The sequence below is a fragment of the Hordeum vulgare genome, chromosome 5H (assembly GCF_904849725.1).
Source record: "Hordeum vulgare subsp. vulgare chromosome 5H, MorexV3_pseudomolecules_assembly, whole genome shotgun sequence".
Taxonomy (NCBI): domain Eukaryota; kingdom Viridiplantae; phylum Streptophyta; class Magnoliopsida; order Poales; family Poaceae; genus Hordeum; species Hordeum vulgare.
In genome coordinates this window covers 428,680,812-428,703,334 of record NC_058522.1, presented here as the reverse complement: position 1 = coordinate 428,703,334, position 22,523 = coordinate 428,680,812, and the positions used below count along the sequence as shown (strand labels likewise).

General features: G+C 48.9%; 1 protein-coding gene across 1 annotated transcript; it reads left to right on the top strand.

The window, feature by feature from the left end:
- The first annotated feature begins 20,771 nt into the window (after positions 1-20,771).
- LOC123395953 lies at positions 20,772-21,584 on the top strand. Its single transcript, XM_045090977.1, has one exon. It carries the CDS (start codon positions 20,928-20,930, stop codon positions 21,402-21,404), a length of 477 nt encoding a protein of 158 aa, XP_044946912.1. The 5' UTR covers positions 20,772-20,927; the 3' UTR covers positions 21,405-21,584.
- Positions 21,585-22,523: the final 939 nt, after the last annotated feature.

Sequence of the window (22,523 nt, the reverse complement as noted above, 5' to 3'; positions counted from 1 at the left end):
TAGTCAAAAGGTCTTTGTGAATTATGATGTAGCTTGCACTATAGCTCTACTATTTTTATATGATCCGAGAGAAAATTTAATTGAAAGTCGATAGTAGCAACTTTACGGACTAGGTCCGTAAAACTGAGGATTGTCCTCATTGCTGCGCAGAAGGCTTATGTCCTTAATGCACCACTCGGTGTGCTGCACCTCGAGCATCGTCTCTGGATGTCGCTAACATCTGACATACACATTTTTTATGACTACGTGATAGTTCAGTGCGTAATACTTAATGGCTTAGAAGCAAGGCGTCGAAGACGTTTTTGAAATGTCGCGAAACATAAGAGATGTTCTAAGAGATGAAATTGAGATTTCATGCTCGTGCCCTTGTTGAAGAGGTAAGAGACCTCCCACAAGATTCTTTGTCTACAAAGTAAATGAGAAAAGCTCAATCGTTGAGCGTGTTCTCAGATAGTCTGAGTGCAACAATCGCTTGAATCAAGTGGGAGTTAATCTTCCAGATGAGACAGTGATGGTTCTCCAAAGTCACTGCCACCAAGCTGCTAGAGCTTCGTGATGAACTATAAACATATCAAGGCTATGATGATCTTTGAGCGATTCGCAATGTTTGATACTGCGAAAGTAGAAATCAAGAAGGATCATAAATTGTTGATGGTTAGTAAAAACCACTAGTTTCAAGTAGGGCAAGGGCTAGAAGGGATATTTCATGAAACGGCAAACCAGTTGCTGCTCCAATGAAGAAACCCAAGATTGAACCCAAACCCGAGACTAACTGCTTCTGTTATGAGGGGAACGGCCACTGAGGCGGAGCTACCCTAGATACTTGGTAGATAAGAAGGCTGGCAAAGTCGACAGAAGTATATTTCATATACATGATATTGATGTGTACTTTACTGGTACTCCTAGTAGCACGAGGGTATTGGATACCGGTTCGGTTGCTAAGTGATTAGTAACTCGAAATGAAAGCTATTGTATAAACAGAGACTAGCTAAAGGCGAGGCGACGATAAGTGTTAGAAGTGTTTCCAACGTGGATGTGATCAAACATCGCACGCTCCCTCTATCATCGGGATTGGTGGTAAAACCTACATAATTGTTATTTGGTGTTTGCGTTGAGCATGAACATGATTGAATTGTGTTTATTGCAATACGATTATTCATTCAAAGAGAATAATAGTTGTTCTATTTTCTTGAATAATTACCCTTCAATGGTTTATTGAATCTCGATCGTAGTGCTACACATGTTCATAATATTGGTGCCATAAGATACAAAGTAATAATGGTAGTACCACTTACTTGTGGCACTGACACTTCTGTCATGTTGGTATAAATGCATGAAGAAGCTCCATAGAGATGGATCGTTTGGAGTCACTTGATTTTGAATCACTTGAGACATGCAAATCATGCCACATGAAACAAGAGAGTAACTTGTTGGGAGTAATACATTTTTGATGTGTGCAGTCCAATGAGTGTTGATGCACGCAGTGGATATCATTATGTTCGTACTTCACTGACGATTTGAGTAGATACAGGAGTATTTACTTGATGAATCACAAGTCTGAAATATTGAAAAGTTAAAAGCTATTTCAGAGTGAAGATCGTCGTGATAAGAGGATAAACTGTCTACGATATGATCATAGAGATGAATATCTGAGTTGTGAGTTTTGGTGCACAGTTAAGACAATGTGGAAATTGTTTCGCAATTCAAATGTGGAAATTGTTTCGCAATTCAAATGTGGAAATTGTTTCGCAATTCATGCCACCTAGAACACCATAGTGTGATGGTGTATCCGAACATCATAGTCACGCCCTATTTTGATATGGTGCATACTATGATGTCTCTTATCAAATTACCACTATCATTTATGGGTTATGCATTAGAGACAGCCGCATTCACTTTAAATAGGGCACCGCGTATTTCCGTTGAGATGACACAGTATAGACTATGGTTTGGAGAACCTTAAGCTGTCGTTTCTTGAAAGTTTGGGGCAGCGGCGCTTATGTGAAAAAGTTTCAGTCTGATAAGCTCGAACCCAAAGCGGATAAATGCATCTTCATAGGATATCCAAACAGTTGGATACATCTCCTATCTCACATCCGGAAGCAAAGTGTTTGTTTCTAGAAACAGGTCCTTTCTCGAGGAAAGGTTTCTCTCGAAAGAATTGACTGGGAGGGTGGTGGAACCTGATAAGGTTAGTGAACCGTCACTTCAACCAGAGTGTAGCAAGGCGCAGGAAGATGTTCGTGTGGCGCCTACACCAATTGAAGTGGAAGCTGATGATGGTGATCATTAGAGCTTCGGATCAAGTTGCTACAAACCTCGTAGGTCGACAAGGTCGCGTACTACTACAGAGTGGTACGGTAACTGTCGTGGGTATAAGCCTGACAGTAGATGTGTAGGGTACGAAAAGGATGGGTAGAGCCTTAGCTACGGCGAGGTTGTATGAGTTCAGGCCCCTCTGTGGTGGAGGTAATAGCCCTACGTCTCAGTGCTCAGGGAGCTTGTTGTCGAGTGGAAATATGGAATACAGTGAGTTGCTAACCCCTCTACCAGCGGGGGAGGGTGGCTTATATAGAGTGTGCTGCCCTCCACAACGGTTCCGGTACAGGGGTGGAGTAGTGGCGATTGAATGCGTATGTTACAGGTAATGTACGCCCTAAATGCTAATAAATGCACCTGGAAATGTACGACCGTTTCCCTCCACGGGGGTTACGATGTACCGAGTGGTATCCAGTCGGTTAGCTTGATATCCTCCGAATGCTAGTCTCCGACTGGATGATCGAGGACCTGTTACCGACTGGATGATGGGGACTCCTTAATTCAGTCGGAGCTGACTAAGGGCCTTGTCCTTTGTGAGGGGTAGTCCTTGGGTAGGACCTACAGGGCAGGTCTTTGACCCTACCCTAGGACTATAACCCCATCATTAGTCCCCGAATGGATTGGGGTTGGAACGACGAAGCGATGCTTGAAGTTTGGATCCGACTGGAACGGACTTGGCTTGGGCGTTGCTTGCCTCGATCCATTTTATCTTTTCTGACCAGCGATCCGAGTGGAAATCTTTGTGGAACAAACTGTCGGAAACCGAGTGTATTCAGGGTATCTCTTGACGCGACCCGTCAACTGACAACAGCGGATTTTCCGGGATCTTCAAATTTTGGTTTTCGCGCGCTCAGCGGGGATGACGCCAGCGCGCTCGATTAGCGCCTGATGCCTCGATTCTTGCGCCTTCAACTCCTCCACCGATATCACTATGGACGGTCGGGGGATAAGGTTTCGGGGCCACCTGCCAGCGACCCAATCGGAACCTTACTTAAATCCCGGCGGCAAGGGTTTTTCATTACGTCCGCCGGATCTTTTGCCATTGCTTCGTCCTCCTCGCCTCCTTCAGCGCACCTAACCTCCCCACTCCTCCTCTCTCTCTACGAACTCGCAACTTCCGCCATGACCAAGGGTCAAACCAGCAAGATGGAGGCGAGGAAGAAGAAGGGGAAGGCGGCGGCTCCTGCTCAGCGGCGGCAGCGGCCGTTGCCGGCGGGGTGGATTCAAGGCGACATCCTCCCCTCCACGGTGACGGAGGGGGATCTGCTGCAGCTGGTGGAGGACGGGATGATCGTCCACAAGTCTTGGAGGCTGCCGGCTGAGAACGAGGTCGAGCCGGCACCCCGGGAGGGGGAGCGCGTCTTGCTGCTCAGCCATGTCTACCGAGGTTTCTCCCTGCCCCCGCATCCTTTCTTTAAGGGCATCATGAACCACTTCGGGGCACAACTTCACCACTTTCCTCCGAATGCTATTGCCCATCTCTTTGCTTTCTTCGTTATGTGCGAGTGTCTCATCGGCTGCCCCCCCATTGGGGGTTGTTCAAGCACATATTTTCTGCTAGATCCCAAACCATCAAACGACTCAGCCAGTCGGATGATAAGACACATCTTCTCAAGCTCTGCGGGGGCTTAGGTTTCCAGGAAAAGAGTCGGAGTAGTTATCCTGCTCTTCAGCTGAGCGAGTCGGTCAGGAACTGGCAGTCGACGTGGTTCTACTGCCAAGATGTTGCCTGTCCGAACGCCTCTTCAGGGTTGCCCCCTTTTATCCTTGATCGTCCCGCTCCACCTAAGCATCTCGCGCTCAGAAGGCGGAGAAGCTCGACATCCAGCCCTTGGTTGACGCACTCGTAGACGTCGTCAGGAGGGGAGTCACCGGCATGGATTTGCTGGAGACTTTCCTTGGTCGGCGCATACAACCACTGCAGGCTCGCGACCACGTCATGTGGCACTACTCGGGGACCGAGGACTCCACTCGGACTAACGTCTTGAGCGTGACCGAGGAGAAGGTGGCGTCGTGGGTGCTCCGCCCACTGCCCCAGTGGTCCCGAGTGCTCGGAGCACCAAGAGGGCCAGGGATGCTGCCGCTGAGCCTGCGGGTCAGTCTTCCAAGGCGGCCAAACCGAGTGGGCTCAAACCTCGGAAGGCTCTGCCGCGGATGAGGGTTGTTGTCCCCGTCACCTCCACGTATGTGTATCGATCTTCTAATTTCTTCTGATATCTGAGTGAACTCCTGTTTATTGGTCGAATGGATTTCACTCGACAGAGTCGCTACTTCTGCCACCTCTCCGGCGCGCCAGGAGGATGACCCCATGGACACGGACAACGTCGTCTCGTCCCAGCCAGGTGTGTTGTAGTGACTCCGAGTGTTTTATACTATCGCGTCTCGAATTTTATCATAGGTTCTGCCTCTTTCTTTTTCTGAGATCTCGCGCCGTTCGGTCTATCAGGGGCGATTTGCGTGGACGAGGGTGATCAGGGGAGAGCTGAACAAGCTGCATAGCCTGTTCTTGAGACTGCTCCGCCTGTTGCTGCTCTCGCCGCCGACGTGCTGCCGACTGAGGCGCTGCCGCCGACTGAACCGGCGATGGTGGTTGAAGAGCCGACTAGAGCGGACCTTGGGATGCTTCAGGAACTTCTGACGATGCCAGGCTCGTCGAATGTCGAGTTCAACATCCAGCGTCTCCCGGAGGAGCAGGTGGGAGCGGCCAAGGGAACCATGGTGCAGGCGGAGCTGATGGCTGGGGAAGCCAAGAGGGCCTACGACTCCGTCGCATCCTTGTACCAGCGGAGTTTGGAGCTGCGGGAAGATATCCGAGTAAGTGGGCTAGTATGTATTTACTTTTCTCTTGTAACCCACTGGGTGTTCTCGGATATCGGATGATGTTTGCAATGGGTTCACTCTGAGTGAACCCAGTGGGTGTAGTCCCCGAGACTTCTGTCGAGTGCTTGCACCGGCAGTTGTCTTTATACATATTGTTTTTGCCTTGGTCAGATCTTGAAATAGTATGGTCGACTGCAAACAGTTGTGGCAGTTGGGGTGCACTTACTGTAAGAATCCCCGAGAGTAATTATACTCAGGTCGGGTAGTATTAGCCTCGTAGGCGTGGGTAGTAACATGTACCTCAATAGGGCGGGCCTGCTTGAGTTGCATGCCAGTGGGGTCACTCTCAGTGAACCCACTGGGTGTAGTCCCCGAGACCGCTGTCGACTGCTTGCGTCGGCAGGGGTCTGAAGAATTTAGACTTTTATTGCTGAATTATCTGATTGTCTCTTGGTGCTGGCTGGCAGAAAACTTGTGAAACGGGGACAGCATATGAGACTCTGAGGGTGGAGAAGATTCAGTTTGCCGGTGAGCGGGATGCGGCACTCCTTGCAATGGATGGTATGAAAGTGGTTCTGGCGGAGCGAGAGAAGTCGTTGGAGGAAGCTCGTGAAGCGAACAAAGTGCTGACTGAGGAAGTTGAGAAGATGGGGAAACAAAGGACTGCTCTGATGGGACAAATGGACGTGTTGAACAAATGGTGCAGAGCGCAGGAGAAATACGTCAGTGACTGGGCTCGGCAGATGATGACGCGTCTGGCTGGTAAGTCCTGCTTTTTCCGAGTGCTTGTGATATGTGTGTCACACTCGGCGCTTATTGTTTGCGTGTCCTGTGGTCGCAGATTTTTGCATTGACGCCGAAGCTGAAGCAGCTGATGTGGAGCGGTCGATTCGCGATAATGTGCCACTCGGCGAGGACGCCAATCGGGATCTGCTCCGGGCGCACATCCGCGTGGGCAAAGTTGGCCCTTTCATCGGTCGACTGAGAGAAGTCGTCGGCCGAATTGACAAGGAGCTTTGGCGAGAAGATGAGTCGCGGTAGGAGATGGAGAACCTGATGGCTCGACTGGAGGAGATTCCGAACCGAGTGCAGTCGTGGAAGAAATCTGCAGCTCGTTGTGGTGCAGATGTTGCTCTGTCCCTGGTCCGAGTCCATTACAAGGAGGTGCGCGAGGAGAAGCTGAAGACATTGAAGGTGGCCAACACGAAGAAACTTCGATTCGAAGACTTCATGGAAACTTTCCTTGAGAGTGCTACCCGCATCGCCGACGGTATTGATCTGGACACGTTCGTAGAGCCCTCCAGTCCTGGCGCCGATCCAAACGACGCGTAAGAAAACATTATCCTCGGTATACCGAGTGTTTCTTTGTAAGAAACTTTGGCCACTGCTGTTGGCCGTTACATCCTTGTTTCGGTGTGGGTAAGCTTGATCCACACCGAGCCATTATATGTGGTTGAACTTGACATCGAATCCTTTGCTCTTCTGTTGCAATTTTGACTCGAGTTTTTGTTTGGCGTTTCTTGGTGAAGCCAGGGGCAAACATTCAGAACATGTCAGTTGTCTTGACATCCGCATGAACCTCAATGAGGGTCTACACCTCATGTAGTTGTCAGTTGTTTTGACATCCACATGAGCCTCAATGAGGGTCTGTAACTCATGTAGTTGTTAGTTGTTTTGACATTCACATGAGCCTCATTGAGGGTCTGTAACTCATATAGTTAGGCGATTCTGGATCGCAGCTAAGTCTCCGAGTGCGATGTTTAGTGCACACTCGGAGAAAGATATTACTTAGGCAATTTTGGATCGCAGCTAAGTCCCCGAGTGTGACGTTAGGTGCACACTCAGAGAAAGTTAATACTTAGGCGATGCTGGATCGCAACTAAGTCTCCGAGTGTGACGTTAAGTGCACACTCGGAGAAAGTTCATACTTAGGCGATTCTGGATCGCAGCTAAGTCCCCAAGTGTGACGTTCAGTGCACACTCGGAGAAAGTTAATACTTAGGCGATTCTGGACCGCAACTAAGTCTTCGAGTGTGACGTTAAGTGCACACTCGGAGAAAGTTCATACTTAGGCGATTCTGGATCGCATCTAAGTCCCCGAGTGTGACGTTAAGTGCACACTCGGAGAAAGTTCATACTTAGGCGATTCTGGATCACAGCTAAGTCCCCGAGTGTAACGTTAAGTGCACACTCGGAGAAATTTCATACTTCGACGATTCTGGATCGCAGCTAAGTCCCCGAGTGTGACGTTAAGTGCACATTCGGAGAAATTTCATACTTAGGCGATTCTGGATCGCAGCTAAGCCCCCGAGTGTGACGTTAAGTCCACACTCAGAGAAATTTCATACTTAGGCGATTCTGGATCACAGCTAAGTCCCCGAGTGTGACGTTAAGTGCACACTCGAAGAAAGTTCATACTTAGGCTATTCTGGATCGCAACTAAGTCCCCGAGTGTGACGTTAAGTGCACACTCGGATAAAGTTCATACTTAGGCGATTTTGGATCGCAGCTAAGTCCCCGAGTGCGACGTTAAGTGCACACTCGGAGAAAGTTCATACTTAGGCGATTCTGGATCGCAGCTAAGTCCCCGAGTGTGACGTTAAGTGCACACTCGTAGAAAGTTCATACTTAGGCGATTCTGGATCGCAGCTAAGTCCCCGAGTGCGATGTTAAGTGCACACTCGGAGAAAGTTCATACTTAGGCAATTCTGGATCGCAGCTAAGTCCCCGAGTGTGACGTTAAGTGCACACTCGTAGAAAGTTCATACTTAGGCGATTCTGGATCGCAGCTAAGTCCCCGAGTGCGACGTTAAGTGCACACTCGGAGAAAGTTCATACTTAGGCGATTCTGGATCGCAGCTAAGTCCCCGAGTGTGACGTTAAGTGCACACTCGGAGAAAGTTCATACTTAGGCGATTCTGGATCGCAGCTAAGTCTCCGAGTGTGACGTTAAGTGCACACTCGGAGAAAGTTCATACTTAGGCAATTCTGGATCGCAGCTAAGTCTCCGAGTGTGACGTTAAGTGCACACTCGGAAAAAGTTCATACTTAGGTGATTCTGGATCGCAGCTAAGTCCCCTAGTGTGACGTTAAGTGCACACTCGGAGAAAGTTCATACTTAGGCGATTCTGGATCGCAGCTAAGTTTTTTTTTGAGACCGGAGTCTGCGACCGCGGAAGAACTTTGAACCTGCAAAAAACTCAATCTGCTTTATATTATTTCACCAATACTTGTTCTTTACATTGCTTCAGTCGACGGTCACGTGTAGAAGCGCTTCAGGAGATCTCCGTTCCATGCTCGCGGCTCGTCTATCTCCCTGTCGACGTTGTAGAGTCTGTATGCTCCATTGTTCAGCACCCTTGATGATGAAGGGTCCTTCCCAGGCAGGAGCCAACTTGTGAGGTCTTTGCTGATCCACTCGGAGCACCAGGTCGCCTGCTTGGAACGTACGACTCCTGACGTATCGCGTGTGAAAACGCCGCAGATCTTGTTGATAAATGGTTGAGCGAGTCACTGCCATCTCGCGCTCCTCCTCTAGAAGGTCCACTCCGTCTTGCCTTGCTTGTTCTGCTTCAGCTTCAAAGAAGAGTTCGACTCGTGGAGCGTTGTGAAGTAAGTCACTCGGAAGGACTGCTTCTGCTCCGTAGACGAGGAAGAACGGTGATCGCCCTGTAGATCTATTCGGGGTTGTGCGAAGACCCCAAAGCACTGAAGGTAGCTCGGTGACCCAAGCGCCAGCGGCATGTCCTATCTCTCGCAGGAGTCGGGGCTTCAAACTTTGCAAAATAAGTTCGTTCGCCCGCTCTGCTTGTCCGTTGGACTGCGGGTGCGCCACGGAAGCAAAGTCCACTCGGATACCTTGGCTTGTACAGAAACCTTTGAATCTGTCCGAATCAAAGTTTGTCCCGTTGTCCGTGATTATGCTGTGAGGTACACCAAATCTGAAGATGATGTCCCTGACAAACTTGACGCGTGTTGAGGCGTCGAGCTTCTTGATGGGCTTGGCTTCGATCCATTTCATGAACTTGTCGACTGCCACCAACAGATGTGTGTATCCACCTTGGCCTGTCTTGAATGGACCGACTGTATCTAATCCCCACACTGCAAACGGCCACACAAGAGGGATCGTCTTCAACGCAGACGTCGGCTTGTGGGACTTATTGGAGTAGAACTGGCAGTCATCGGTCAACCATATCTTTAGCCATCTCGTTTGCCTGCAGCCAGAAGAAACCAGCCCTGAATGCCTTGGCGACGATTGCTCTCGAAGAAGCGTGATGACCGCAGGTTCCCGAGTGAATATCTTCCAGGATCGGCTGCCCCTCTTCTGGAGAGATGCATCATTGAAAAACGCCTGAAATGCTTTCCTTGTACAATTGGCCATCAATGACAGTGAATGACTTCGACCTGCGGACTATCTGCCTGGCCTGGACTTCGTCTTCTGGTAGTTCCTGCCTCAGGATATATGCAATGATCGGCACAGTCCAATCGGGGATGACAGCAAGAATCTCCATGACCAGATGAACCACAGCAGGTACATCGACTTCAGTCGGATCTGTTGAACTCTTTGGTTGTAATGGTTCCTCTGCAAAAGGATCTTCTTTGACTGAGGGAAGGTGGAGGTGCTCGAGGCACACGTCACTCGGGACTGGTCACCGAGTGGATCCGAGTTTTGCCAACTCATCTGCTGCTTGGTTCTTCAGTCTCGGAACATGGTGAAGTTCTAGACCTTCAAACTTCTTCTCGAGCTTCCTCACTGCATTGCAGTATGTGGTCATGGTGGGGTTCCTGACGTTCCACTCTTTCATCACTTGATTGACCACCAAATCCGAATCGCCGTAGACCACCAGGTGACGGACGCCGAGTGAGATGGCCATACGCAACCCGTAGAGGAGAGCTTCATACTCTGCCTCCTTGTTGGAGGAATCGAAGTGTATCTGTAGCACGTACTTGAGCTTGTCGCCCTTTGGCGATATGATCACAACGCCAGCGCCGGAGCCATTCAACATCTTGGACCCATCGAAGAACATTGTCCAATGGGCCGAGTAGATGTGGGTCGGTTGCCGTTGTTCTACCCATTCTGCTATGAAGTCAGCCAGAGCTTGAGACTTAATCGCTTTCTTAGCCTCGAACTTGATATCGCAGTACAGCATCTCCATCGCCCACTTCGCCACTCGGCCTGACGCGTCTCGATTGTGGAGAATTTCTGACAATGGAGCATCAGAAACGACAGACACCGAGTGGTCTTGGAAATAATGGGCCACCTTCTTCGCAGTCATGTAGATCCCGTAGATAAGCTTTTGATAGTGGGGATACCTCTGCTTGGAAGGAGTCAGGACTTCAAAGACGTAGTACACTGGCCGCTGAACTTCGTATGCTTTGCCTTCTTCTTCTCGTTCGACTGTAAGAACAGTACTGACGACTTGATTTGTAGCCGCAATGTACAGAAGAAGGGGCTCTTTACTGAGCGGAGCAGTAAGAACCGGCTGGGTGGAAAGTAGGACTTTGAGGTCGTCGAATGCGACTTGGGCTTCGTCTGTCCACTCGAAAGTATCTGATTTTCTTCATGAGTCGGTACAGAGGAAGTGCTTTCTCGCCGAGTCGACTGATGAACCTGCTCAAAGCTGCTAGGCAACCTGTGAGCCGTTGAACATTGTGTATTCTGATCGGCCTCTCCATTCGGACGATGGTCCCGATCTTTTCGGGGTTGACATCGATCCCTCGTTCGGAAACGAAGAAACCGAGTAACTTTCCGCTGGGAATGCCGAATGAACATTTGGCGGGGTTGAGCTTGATATCGTACCTACGAAGGTTGGCGAATGTTTCTGCCAAGTCAGTCAGCAGGTCGGAACCCTCGCGTGACTTGACTACGATATCATCCATATACGCCTCCACATTCCGACCGATCTTGTCGAGGAGACATTTTTGGATCATGCGCATAAAGGTAGCTCCTGCATTCTTCAAACCGAATGGCATAGTGATGTAACAGAAGCACCCGAATGGGGTGATGAAGGCTGTTTTTAACTCATCGGGACCATACAGACGGATCTGATGATAGCCCGAGTAGGCATCAAGAAATGACAGACGCTCGCAACCCGCAGTCGAATCGACAATTTGATCTATGCGGGGGAGTGGAAAATGGTCTTTCGGGCAGACCTTATTAAGATGCTTGAAGTCGATGCACATTCGGAGCGACTTGTCCTTCTTGGGCACCATGACAACATTGGCGAGCCACTCGGAGTGGTGAACCTCACGAATGAAGTTGGCCGCCAACAGCTTGGCCACCTCTTCCTCGATTGCCTTCCTCTTGTGCGCGGCGGACCGGCGCAGGCGCTCTCGGACAGGCCGAGCAGTGGAATCCACGTGCAGTCGGTGCTCAGCCAACTCCCTGGGTACACCTGGCATGTCAGAGGGCTTCCATGCGAAGATGTCCGAGTTCTCACGGAGGAATTGGGTGAGCTCGGCTTCCTATTTAGGATCGAGGGTGGTGGATATGTTCCTCGGGGCAGCAGTGGCGTCCGTCGGGTGGATGCTGACCTTCTTCGTTTCTCCCGCCGACTGAAATGCAGACTCTGAAGCTGGCTTCTTCGAGTGCATCAGGTCGGCGGGGTCGACTGTTTTCTTGTACTCGTCAAGCTCGAGGACGGCCATCTGCTGGTCAACGATTCTTGATCCCTACTACAGACACTCTTCGGCCCGCTTCCGATTGCCTGTGATGGTGATCACACCCTTCGGGCCTGGCATCTTCAGCTTCAGGTATACGTAACATGGACGGGCCATGAAACGCGCATACGTTGGGCGACCCAGAATTGCGTGATAAGCGCTCTGGAAGTCGACCACTTCGAACGTCAGGTTTTCCTTGCGGAAGTTCTTGTCGGAGCCGAAAACGACGTCCAACGCGATCTGGCCGAGTGACTTGGCCTTCCATCCAGGGACGACTCCATGGAACTGCATGTTGCTCTCGCTGAGTTTGGACATCGGGATGCCCATCCCCTTGAGTGTGTCGGCGTTCATGATGTTCAAGCCGCTGCCGCCATCCATGAGGACTTTGCGCAGTCGGACTGCTTCCACCATCGGGTCGACGACCAGAGCCTGTCTCCCCGGGGTGGGTACATGTGCTGGATGATCCGACTGGTCAAAGGTGATCGCAGTCTGAGACCATTTGAGGAACTTGGGGCTGGCAGGGGTGGCCATGTTCACCTCCCTGTTCACCAGCTTCAGTCGACTCTTGCTCTCGACGTCAGCAAAAATCATCAGGGTTGCATGGACTTGGGGGAACGGATCCTCCTTATCCTCCTCATCCTGTTCATGGTCCTTCTCACTCGGTTGCCCTTCGCTGAACCCCTGGATCAGGAGGCGACACTGTCGAGTGGTATGCTTCGCATATATGGGGTTGCCCTCTTCATCCATCTTCGTATGAACCGTACATGGCTGGTCCAGGATGGGGTTATTGAACTGCTTCTTCTTGGGGGTGAACTGAGCCTTCCCTTTGCCCTTGAACTTGGCATTGGTTACGGCTGCGGCTTCTGCTTGCGGAGCAGTCGAACCTTTGTGCTTCTGCTTCCGAGTGTTGCCTCCATCTCCATCAGCGACTGTTTTGTGCTTGCCGCTTCGGATGCGGTCTTCTTCTTCGCCATTAGCATAGCGCGTCGCTATTTCCATCATCTTGCTCATGGAGATGTCGCCTGTTCGACCGAATTTTAGATACAGATCTCTGTACCGCACGCCTGCCTTAAAGGCGCAGACTGCTTGATGCTCGGTGATGTTCTCCATCGTATGGTAGAGAGTTGTCCAACGCTGGATGAAGTCTCGCAGGGGCTCATTCTGCTTCTGGACGCAGTGCTGGAGCTCCACGAGGCCAGCAGGGCGCTTGCACGTCCCTTCGAAGGTCCTGATGAACACCCGGGCCAGATCTGCCCAGCTGTAGATGCTTGAGGGGGCCAACTGGTTCAGCCACGCTCGAGCCGAGCCGTCGAGCATCAGAGGGAGGTGCTTCATGGCGACATGGTCGTCCCCTCCTCCGATCTGGACTGCCACTCGGTAGTCATCCAGCCACGTTTCTGGCTTGGACTCTCCTGTAAAATTGCTTATTCTCGTTGCCAATCTGAAGTTTGGCGGGATGTCAGCCGAACGGATGGCTCGACAGAAACACTCGGGACCAGACACGATGGTCCTTCTTCCGCTCGGACGGTCCATATCATAACCCTCGCGGTGGGCTCGGCCCCTGTCGACCCTTCGCTGAGCGATACGCCCTCTTGCGTCAGGCCTTGGGTCATAAGTGTCACCGACTGAACGCCGATCATCATGATGTCGGATCCCGTAGGGCCCACCCCGCGGAGGGGTGCGTGAACGGCGGCGATCTTCGTGATTTATGGAACGGCTACCTCCTCTATGCCACTGATGGGAACCAGGGTTGTGAACCGACCGATGCGTATTCGCATGAACGGAACTATTATGGATCCTGTAATGCGACTGGGAGACTGCCGAATTCTGCTGCTGCGCCGTGTGCAACAGGGCTCGGATCTGCTCGATTCCCCTACCAGCCTCTCAATTAGTCGGCTGGAGGAAATTGGCTATCTTGGCAGCTACAGCCAAGTTTAGGAGGGGTGTGCGGAACAACTCTACGTTGCTCCGCCGAGTGTGTTGACTGGCAGAACGGCGAGGCGGACGACGCGCGCCGGACGTTTCGCCGATCTCGTGCTCGTTCCGGCCAGCTTGACGGGGATCTTCATGGGAGTTGGCCATGTGTACTTCTGCTGCAGGCCCGCGACCCGCGTATTCGGAAGGAAACTCAGTCGGATCCGAGCCCGAGTGCTGGGACTGCGGGGCAACCACAACAGACTCTAGAACCGCCACTTGCGAAGACGCGTTCTGGCGCGCCTGGGCGTGTTGCACCCAACGCTGGAGCCGCGGACGGTGAGACCGCTTGCTGCGGCGCGTGACGGCGGTGCAGGTCGACACCGGAGCTGACTGTTGGAGAAGAAGAATGCCGTGGGCGCCGGCGCGGAAGTGCGTAGCCCCACGACGGGGAAGCGCCTCGACGTCGAGAGGAGCATCCCGAAGCCACGCCGAATCGTCGATGATGAAGGAGAGAGCACCGAAGAAGATCTGGTGACCCATGCTCGAACCTTCACCGGACGACATGACGAAAGGAAGTAGTCGCAACCTCGCCGGAAGTCGCTTAGACGCCTGCCCCACGGTGGGCGCCAACTGTCGTGGGTATAAGCCTGACAGTAGATGTGTAGGGTACGAAAAGGATGGGCGGAGCCTTAGCTACGGCGAGGTTGTATGAGTTCAGGCCCCTCTACGGTGGAGGTAATAGCCCTACGTCTCAGTGCTCAGGGAGCTTGTTGTCGAGTGGAAATATGAAATACAGTGAGTTGCTAACCCCTCTACCAGCGGGGGAGGGTGGCTTATATAGAGTGCGCTGCCCTCCACAACGGTTCCGGTACAAGGGTGGAGTAGTGGCGATTGAATGCGTACGTTAGAGGTAGCGTACGCCCTAAATGCTAATAAATGCACCTGGAAACGTACGACCGTTTCCCTCCAGGGGGGTTACGATGTACCGAGTGGTATCCAGTCGGTTAGCTTGATATCCTCCGAATGCTAGTCTTCGACTGGATGATCGAGGACCTGTTACCGACTGGATGATGGGGACTCCTTAATTCAGTCGGAGCTGACTAAGGGCCTTGTCCTTTGTGAGGGGTAGTCCTTGGGTAGGACCTACAGGGCAGGCCTATGACCCTACCCTAGGACTATAACCCCATCAGTAACCCTGTCTTGGAGGTCATGTTGTTGAACAACAATGAACCTACGAGCTATGGAGAAGCGATGGTGGGCCCAGATTCCGACAGATGTCTAGAGGCCATGAAATCCGAGAGAGGATCCATGTATGAAAACGAAGTGTAGACTTTGGAAGAACTACTTGATGGTAGTAAGACTATTAAGTAAAGATGGATCTTTGAAAGGAAGACAAACGGTGATGGTGACTATTCACCATTAAGAAAAAGCTTGACTTATCGCAAAGATGTTTCCGGCAAGTTCAAAGAGTTGACTATGATGAGACTTTCTCACTCGTAGCGATGTTAAAAGTGTGTTGGAATTATGTTAGCAGTTGTTGCATTATTTATGAAATATTGCACATAGGATGTCAAAACATTGTTTCCTCGACGGTTTTCTTTATGAAAGGTTGTATGTGATACAACCAGAAGGTTTTGTCGATCCTAAATATGCTAACAAGTATGCAAGCTCCAATGATCCTTTCATGGACTGGTGCAAGCATCTCGGAGTTGGAATATATGCTTTGATGAGATGATCAAAACTTTTGGGTTTGTACAAAGTTAATGAGAAACTTGTATTTCCAAAGAAGTGAGTGGGAGCACTATAGAATTTCTGATAAGTATATGTGGTTGACAATATTGTTGATCGGATGGAATGTAGAATTTCTGTAAAACATAAAGGTTATTTGAAAGGGGTTTTTTCAAAGGAAGACCTGGATAGAGCTACTTGAACATTGAGCATCAAGATCTATGGAGATAGATCAAAATGCTAAACAGAACTTTCAAATGAAATGCATGACTTGACAAGTTTTTAAAGGAGTTCAAAATAGATCAGCAAAGAAGGAGTTCTTGGCTGTGTTGTAAGGTGTGAATTTGAGTAAGACTCAAAAGCCCGACCATGGAAGAAGAAAGAGAAAGGACGAAGGTCGTCCCCTATGCCTTAGCCGTATACTCTACAGTATGCCATGCTGTGTACCGCACCTGATGTGTGCCTTGTCACAAGTCTGTTAAGAGGTACAGAGAGTGATCCAGGATTGAATCACTGAACAACAGTCAAAGTTATCCTTAGTAACTAATAGACTAAGGAATTTTCTTGATTATGGAGGTGGTTAAGTTTGTCTTAAAGGGTTACGTTGATGCAAGCTTTGACACTAATCCAAATAACTATGAGTAGTAAAACGGATTCGTATAGTAGAGTAGATATTTGGAGTATTTCCAAATACCATGTAGTAGCAGCATCTATAAGATGACATAAAGATTTGTAAAGCACACACGAATCTGAAAGATTTAGAACCGTTGACTAAAACCTCTCTCACGACCAAGACGTGATCAGACCCTGGAACTATATGGATGTTGGATTCGTTGAAATCACATGGTGATGTGAACTAGATTATTGACTCTAGTGCAAGTGGGAACTGTTGGAAATATGCCCTAGAGGCAATAATAAATTGGTTATTATTCTATTTCCTTGTTCATAATAATCGTTTATTATCCATGCTAGAATTGTATTGATTGGAAACTCCAATACATGTGTGGATACATAGACAACACACTGTCCCTGGTGAGCCTCTAGTTGACTAGTTCGTCGATCAAAGATGGTCAAGATTTCCTGTCCATAGGCAAGTGTTGTCACTTGATAACGGGATCACATCATTAGGAGAATGATGTGATGGACAAGACCCAAACTATAAACTTAGCATATGATCGTGTCAGTTTATTGCTATTGTTTTCTGCATGTCAATGTATCTGTTCCTATGACCATGAGATCATGCACTCCCGGACACTAGAGGAATACCTTGTGTGTATCAAACGTCGCAACGTAACTGGGTCACTTTAAAGGTGCTCCACAGGTATCTCCGAAGGTGTCTGTTGGGTTGGCATGGATCAAGACTGGGAATTATCACTTCGTGTGGCGGAGAGGTATCTCGGGGCCCACTCGGTAATACAACATCACAACAAGCCTTGTAAGCAATGTGACTAATGAGTTAGTTACGGGATCTTGTATTACGTAACAAGTAAAGAGACTTGCCAGTAACGAGATTGAACTAGGTATGAAGATACCGACGATCGAATCTCGGGTAGGTAACATATCGAAGGACAAAGGGAACATCATACGGGATTAACTGAATCCTTGACATAGAGGTTCAACCTATAAGATCTTCGTAGAATATGTAGGATCCAATATGGGCATCCAGATCCTGCTATTGGATATTTATCGGAGAGTGTCTCAGGTCATGTATGCATAGTTCTCGAACCTGCAGGGTCTGCATACTTAACGTTCGGTGATGTTTCGGTATAGTTGAGTTATAGGTGTTGGTAACCGAAAGTTGCTCGGAGTCCCGGATGAGATCCAGGACGTCACAAGGAGCTCCGAATGGTCCGGAGGTAAATACTAATATATAGGAAGTCCTGTTTTGGTCACCGGAAAAGTTTCGGGCTCATTGGTACTGTACCAGGAGTGCCGGGAGGGGTGCCGGGGACCATCGGGATGGGTGTCACGCCCCCAAGGTGTCTCATGGGCTATGGGAAGAGATAAACCAGCCCCTAGTGGGCTGGAATAAGTTCCCACTAAGGCCCATAAGGTTTGAGAAGGAAAAAACACAAGGTGGAAAGAGTTTCCAAGTGGGAAGGTGGAATCCTACTCTAAGTAGGATTGGAGTAGGACTCCTCCACCTCCAATTTCGGCCAAACCTTGAGGTTTTGAGGCTGCCTCCTCCCCTCCCTCCCTCCTATATATAGTGGTGATTTAGGGCTGATTTGAGACAACTTTTTGCCACGTGCAACTCAGATCTAGACACCACAGTTCTTCCTCTAGATCGTATTTCTGCGGAGCTCGGGCGGAGCCCTGCAGGAATAGATCGTCACCACCACCGGAGCGCCGTCACGCTACCGGAGAACTCTTCTACCTCTCCCCCCTCTTGCTGGATCAAGAAGGTGGAGATCGTCATCGAGCTGTACGTGTGCTAAACGCGGAGGTGCCGTCCGTTCGGCACTAGATCGGAACGGATCATGAAGACGGTTCGTGAGACGGATCGCGGGACGGATCGTGGAACGGATCGCGGGACGGTTCGTGGGACGGTTCGTGGGGCGGTTCGAGGGATGTGAAGACGTTCCACCACATCAGCCGTGTTTCTTAACGCTTCCTGCCGTGCGATCTACAAGGGTACGTAGATCCAAATCTCCTCTCGTAGATGGACATCACCATGATAGGTCTTCGTGTGCGTAGGAATTCTTTTGTTTCCCATGCAACGTTCCCCAACAATATGTAAATTACACTCGGTGTGAAAATGTGGAAGTGCATCTAGCGTCCCTTAGTGATTTTGGTGTACTGAAGACTTATAGGTTAATGGACTAATGTATTTGTGAGTCTACATAGGTCCTATAAGTCCGTGAGGAGTTTAATACATCTGATGAATGTCGACCCCTAAAAATGTATGTCTTCAACTAAAGATTTTGATGCTTTCTTGAAGAGTTTGAAAATGAGGAAATTAGTGTGACCTTGAAGATGTTGATGCAAGGACTATGAAGCTTGAAGATTTTGTTTTCTTAGTTTATTTTCTTTCTTTTGTGTCATAGAAAACACCGTACTATTGAAGGGGGTCAAGATAATACTAAGGAAAAAAATACATGTGATGCTCATCTCAAAACCTACACATACCCAATCCTTCGAGTGAAGCATTTGGAAATCTCTTACAGCTCAGCCAAATTCTTCAGTGACACACACAAAATTCGTTTGGTGTGTGAGGAAATTGGTCACACTAAGGAGTTAGGATTTTGCCAGTGCGAACTACCTGCCATGAGGAATGTGATAGCCCTAAGGAATTTGAGAGTTTGAATTCCCGACCATTGTTGTGCTTAGCACCAGCTGTCCCAAAAGATCAACGGTCATATCATTAGGGGCATTTATGTCTTATCATGTCGGGTTGCACCCTGGCTATAAATAGTCACCCCACCACCACTCGCTGGTTGGCTGCTCCGTGAGAAATTTATAAGTGTCATTTGAGATCAATCCATCCTCCGAGGACTTTGAGAGAAAATCATGAGTGAGAAAAAACTCAAAACCCAAGCATATAAAACCCGAAGTGATTGGGCATCACTTAAGAGATTGTTACCGTGTAAACCGTCGCTTGTTACCTTTCAAGACTATGTATCTTCCAGACGGTTAGGCGTCATGGTCTAGAGCATCCAAGGGGAAATTGTGGATTGTCGGTTGACCAAATTTGTGAAGGTTTGGAAGTCTACCTTGAAGACTTGCCAAGATTGATTGGGTGAGATCTCTGTAACCTTAGCTCAAGGAGAATATGGTAAGGACTGTGTGTCCTGGGACTATATGTTCTTTGGTTTCAATACCAAGCCTCTCCAAATTAAACGTGCAATTGTCACTATAGTTGAAACTGGTAGACCAAATCATTGTCTTCACCGAGCAAATAATTCTATTTCCTCAACCCTTCCATTTCCTCGTTAACTTGATGATGAAATTGATCGTTACTGTTTGGAGACATTGACTAAAGACTTTAACCCAAATTCTTCAGTCACCTTGTCTTTCATCTGCTTATCCTGTTTACACGCTACTTGTGCTATGTGTATGTTTCATTTCATCATGATGACTATGCTACTGACATGTTATGCATGCACTTAAGTACTTTATCTGCTGCTTGTATTTCGTCATTTAGCAAATTCCTTAAGTAGTAATTCCTTAGTGATGAATTTGTAAAAAAACACCTATTCATACACCCCTCCCCCCCTAGACGATATATTGCATTTTTAAAATATATCATTACATGCTTATTCATTGCATGCTACAAAACATGCAATTTCAGTGTTCTCAGTCGTTTCGTGCCAGCGTTGAGTGCGAGTGGTCACATCATGTTGTGAGAGGGGCAGCCTCCGACAGTAGGGTGATGGTCCAACGTGGGAAAATGCCACACACATCCGCTATTGTCCCTCTAACCTAGCGTGGAGTACCGCATGACGTGACTATGGGTCGTCCCAGCCTTAGTATGGTGACGGAAGCACCATTTCATGTAAGAAGTAAAAATTGTTTTCCTAACCATTATTGGTCGGACACAGAAGTGAAGAACTCGTGTTTTTACCTAGTTGAAGATGGTGTCTCCTTGTTGGCATGTTGCTCTTCAGTGATTGATCTCGGTAATCAGGATGAAAACCGTTGGGCTGGCGGGATGTGGCTACGGCTCCTAATGACGTTGTTGCAAAGGAAATCGACTTAGTCGTAGGTGTTAAATTCATAGGAGTATTTTGTAATGGTTTTGTCATAGTTGTCTATATTATGTCTTAATTCTTGATACTTTGACCGTGTTGCCATGAATCTACATTACTAAAAAAATGATAGTGTGCATTAAGATGATGCAAACAACCGAGGTAGCAACCACCTTTTGAAAGACAAAGTTCATCTGAATATACCTATACCTATAAATAAATCATAAGTAATTAGGCACTCGGCATCAACGGCACGAAGCAATCAAACTGACCCGATCGTCCTGGGCATACCCAGAGCTCACTAAATTAGAACTAGCAGTTAAACACGATGTGCTTGTTTGGGTTTGGAGCCTTCTGACTCGAACAACACCTACTCCAATGACCTGGCAGCAGCGAGAGTGGTGTTGACGTGTTCGGCGCCGGGCCGCGCAAAGTCGATCGGATCAAAAACTCCCACTCTGGCTGCTGCTACGTCCAATCGCACGCGCTCCGTAGAATAGGCCAGTCGGCCGGCGGGACCCCATCCCCGCCACGTACGCCCGTCCCGGTGCAGCTCCGAGTCCGAGTGGGACAAGACCACCTTCCTCCTGCCTTCTTCCTCCCTCTCCTCCGACTATATAGAGCAAACCACGCACCCACCGAGGGCACCCATCTCCGTTCTCCAGATTCCATTCACTTGGATAAACACCAGAGCTCCGGTACCACTTGCCCTTCGTCGACCACAAGATCGATCAAGGCCAAGATTTGGTAGCACCGCACGTCGTAGCACGAGCACAGCACGGTCCGCATACACACATGGGTAACTTGGCCTCGCAGTGCGTCACGGGCGGCGCAGAACGCGGGAGCCCGCTGGTCGTCCTGCCGGACGGCAGCCAGTTCCGGCTGGAGGAGCACGCCGGCGTGGCGGAGCTGATGATCGAGGCGCCGGGGCACGTGGTCGCCCGGGCGAGCGACGCCGCCAAGGAGCGGCGCCTGCGAGCCCTGGCGGCCGACGAGTTCCTGCGCGCCGGGGAGGTGTACCTCCTCGTGCCCGCCGGGAGGGCCGGGGCGCGGCTGGGCGATCAGGAGGCGGAGGCCATCAGCAGGCTGCTGTTGTCCGGCAAAAAAGGGGGCAACGGCGGCCGGTCCGGGAGAAGGATTTTCCCGGAAGGAGAAGCGGCGAGCACCGAAGGTGGAAAGGAGTCTGCTGGATGTGCTGGTAAACAGGCGCTGGTTTGTAGGATTAGGCCAAGGCAGTGGAGACCCGCCCTTGACACCATCTTGGAGGCTTAGATCGATCATGGACCCCTCTTAATTTGTAGGGTAGAATAGAGAATCTAATTCATTCATTCGTTTTGTTAAGACCGTCCTTCTTTTTCAATCAAGGAGAGAAGGCATTCGTTTTGACGTGTACATGTGTCTTGTAAAGCTTTAACTTGTTTTGGAGTAAAAGGTTGCCAGAGCTTGTAATTATGCTTCCTCCGTTTCAAAATATAAGTCCTTGCGGAGATTTCACTGGAGACTACATACGGAGCAAAATGAATGAATCTACACTCTAAACTATGTCTATATACATTCGTATATGGTCCGCTAGTGGAACCTCTAAAAAGACTTACTAATAGACTACATACAAATGTATATAGACATACTTTAGTGTATAGATACATTTATTTTGTTTCGTATGTAGACATACTTTAATGTATTTATACTTCCTTCATTCCTAAATATAAGACTTTTTAAACGTTACAAAGGGCACGGCAGAGGAGCCGCTTTCATGTTCCAGCATGGAAATCCTTTCACACATGACAACATGGAAACTTTTGCTAATGATGGCAGCCCTAGCTTTGATCATGTGGTCGGACCAGCCAAAATATAAGTCCTTGTGGAGATTTCACTGAAGACTACATACGGAGCAAAATGAATGAATCTACACTCTAAAGTATGTCTATATACATTCGTATATGGTCCGCTAGTGAAACCTCTAAAAAGACTTAATTGTCAAACCTAAATGCTACTCCCTATGTTTCATAATGCAGTGCATATAGACTTTTTGAGAAGTCAAACTTCACAAACTTTGATGAACTTTGTAAAAAAAACATTTATGTCTAGAATGGTAAACATGTATTCATCATAAGATGTAGTTTCTTATTTTATATACTCCCTTCGTTTCGGTGTATAAGTCATCTTACAAAAACCAAATAATTCCAAAACACTTAGGCACGGTGCATTAACTTTCATCTCGTTTTTTGTTTTTTGACATAAATAAAGGAATCAATCAATAAGAGACATGGGACGTATATGTTTTTAATGACTTGAGACTAAGGGGGTGTTTCTTTCCAGGGACTTTTTGTGTAGGGACTAAAAAAGTCCCTTTTAGTCCCATGTGAAAGAAACAGGAGGAACTTTTAGGGA

Bases quoted from the DNA above. Each gene is read 5' to 3' on its own strand.
- LOC123395953 (XM_045090977.1), top strand. From the start codon at position 20,928: ATGGGTAACTTGGCCTCGCAGTGCGTCACGGGCGGCGCAGAACGCGGG.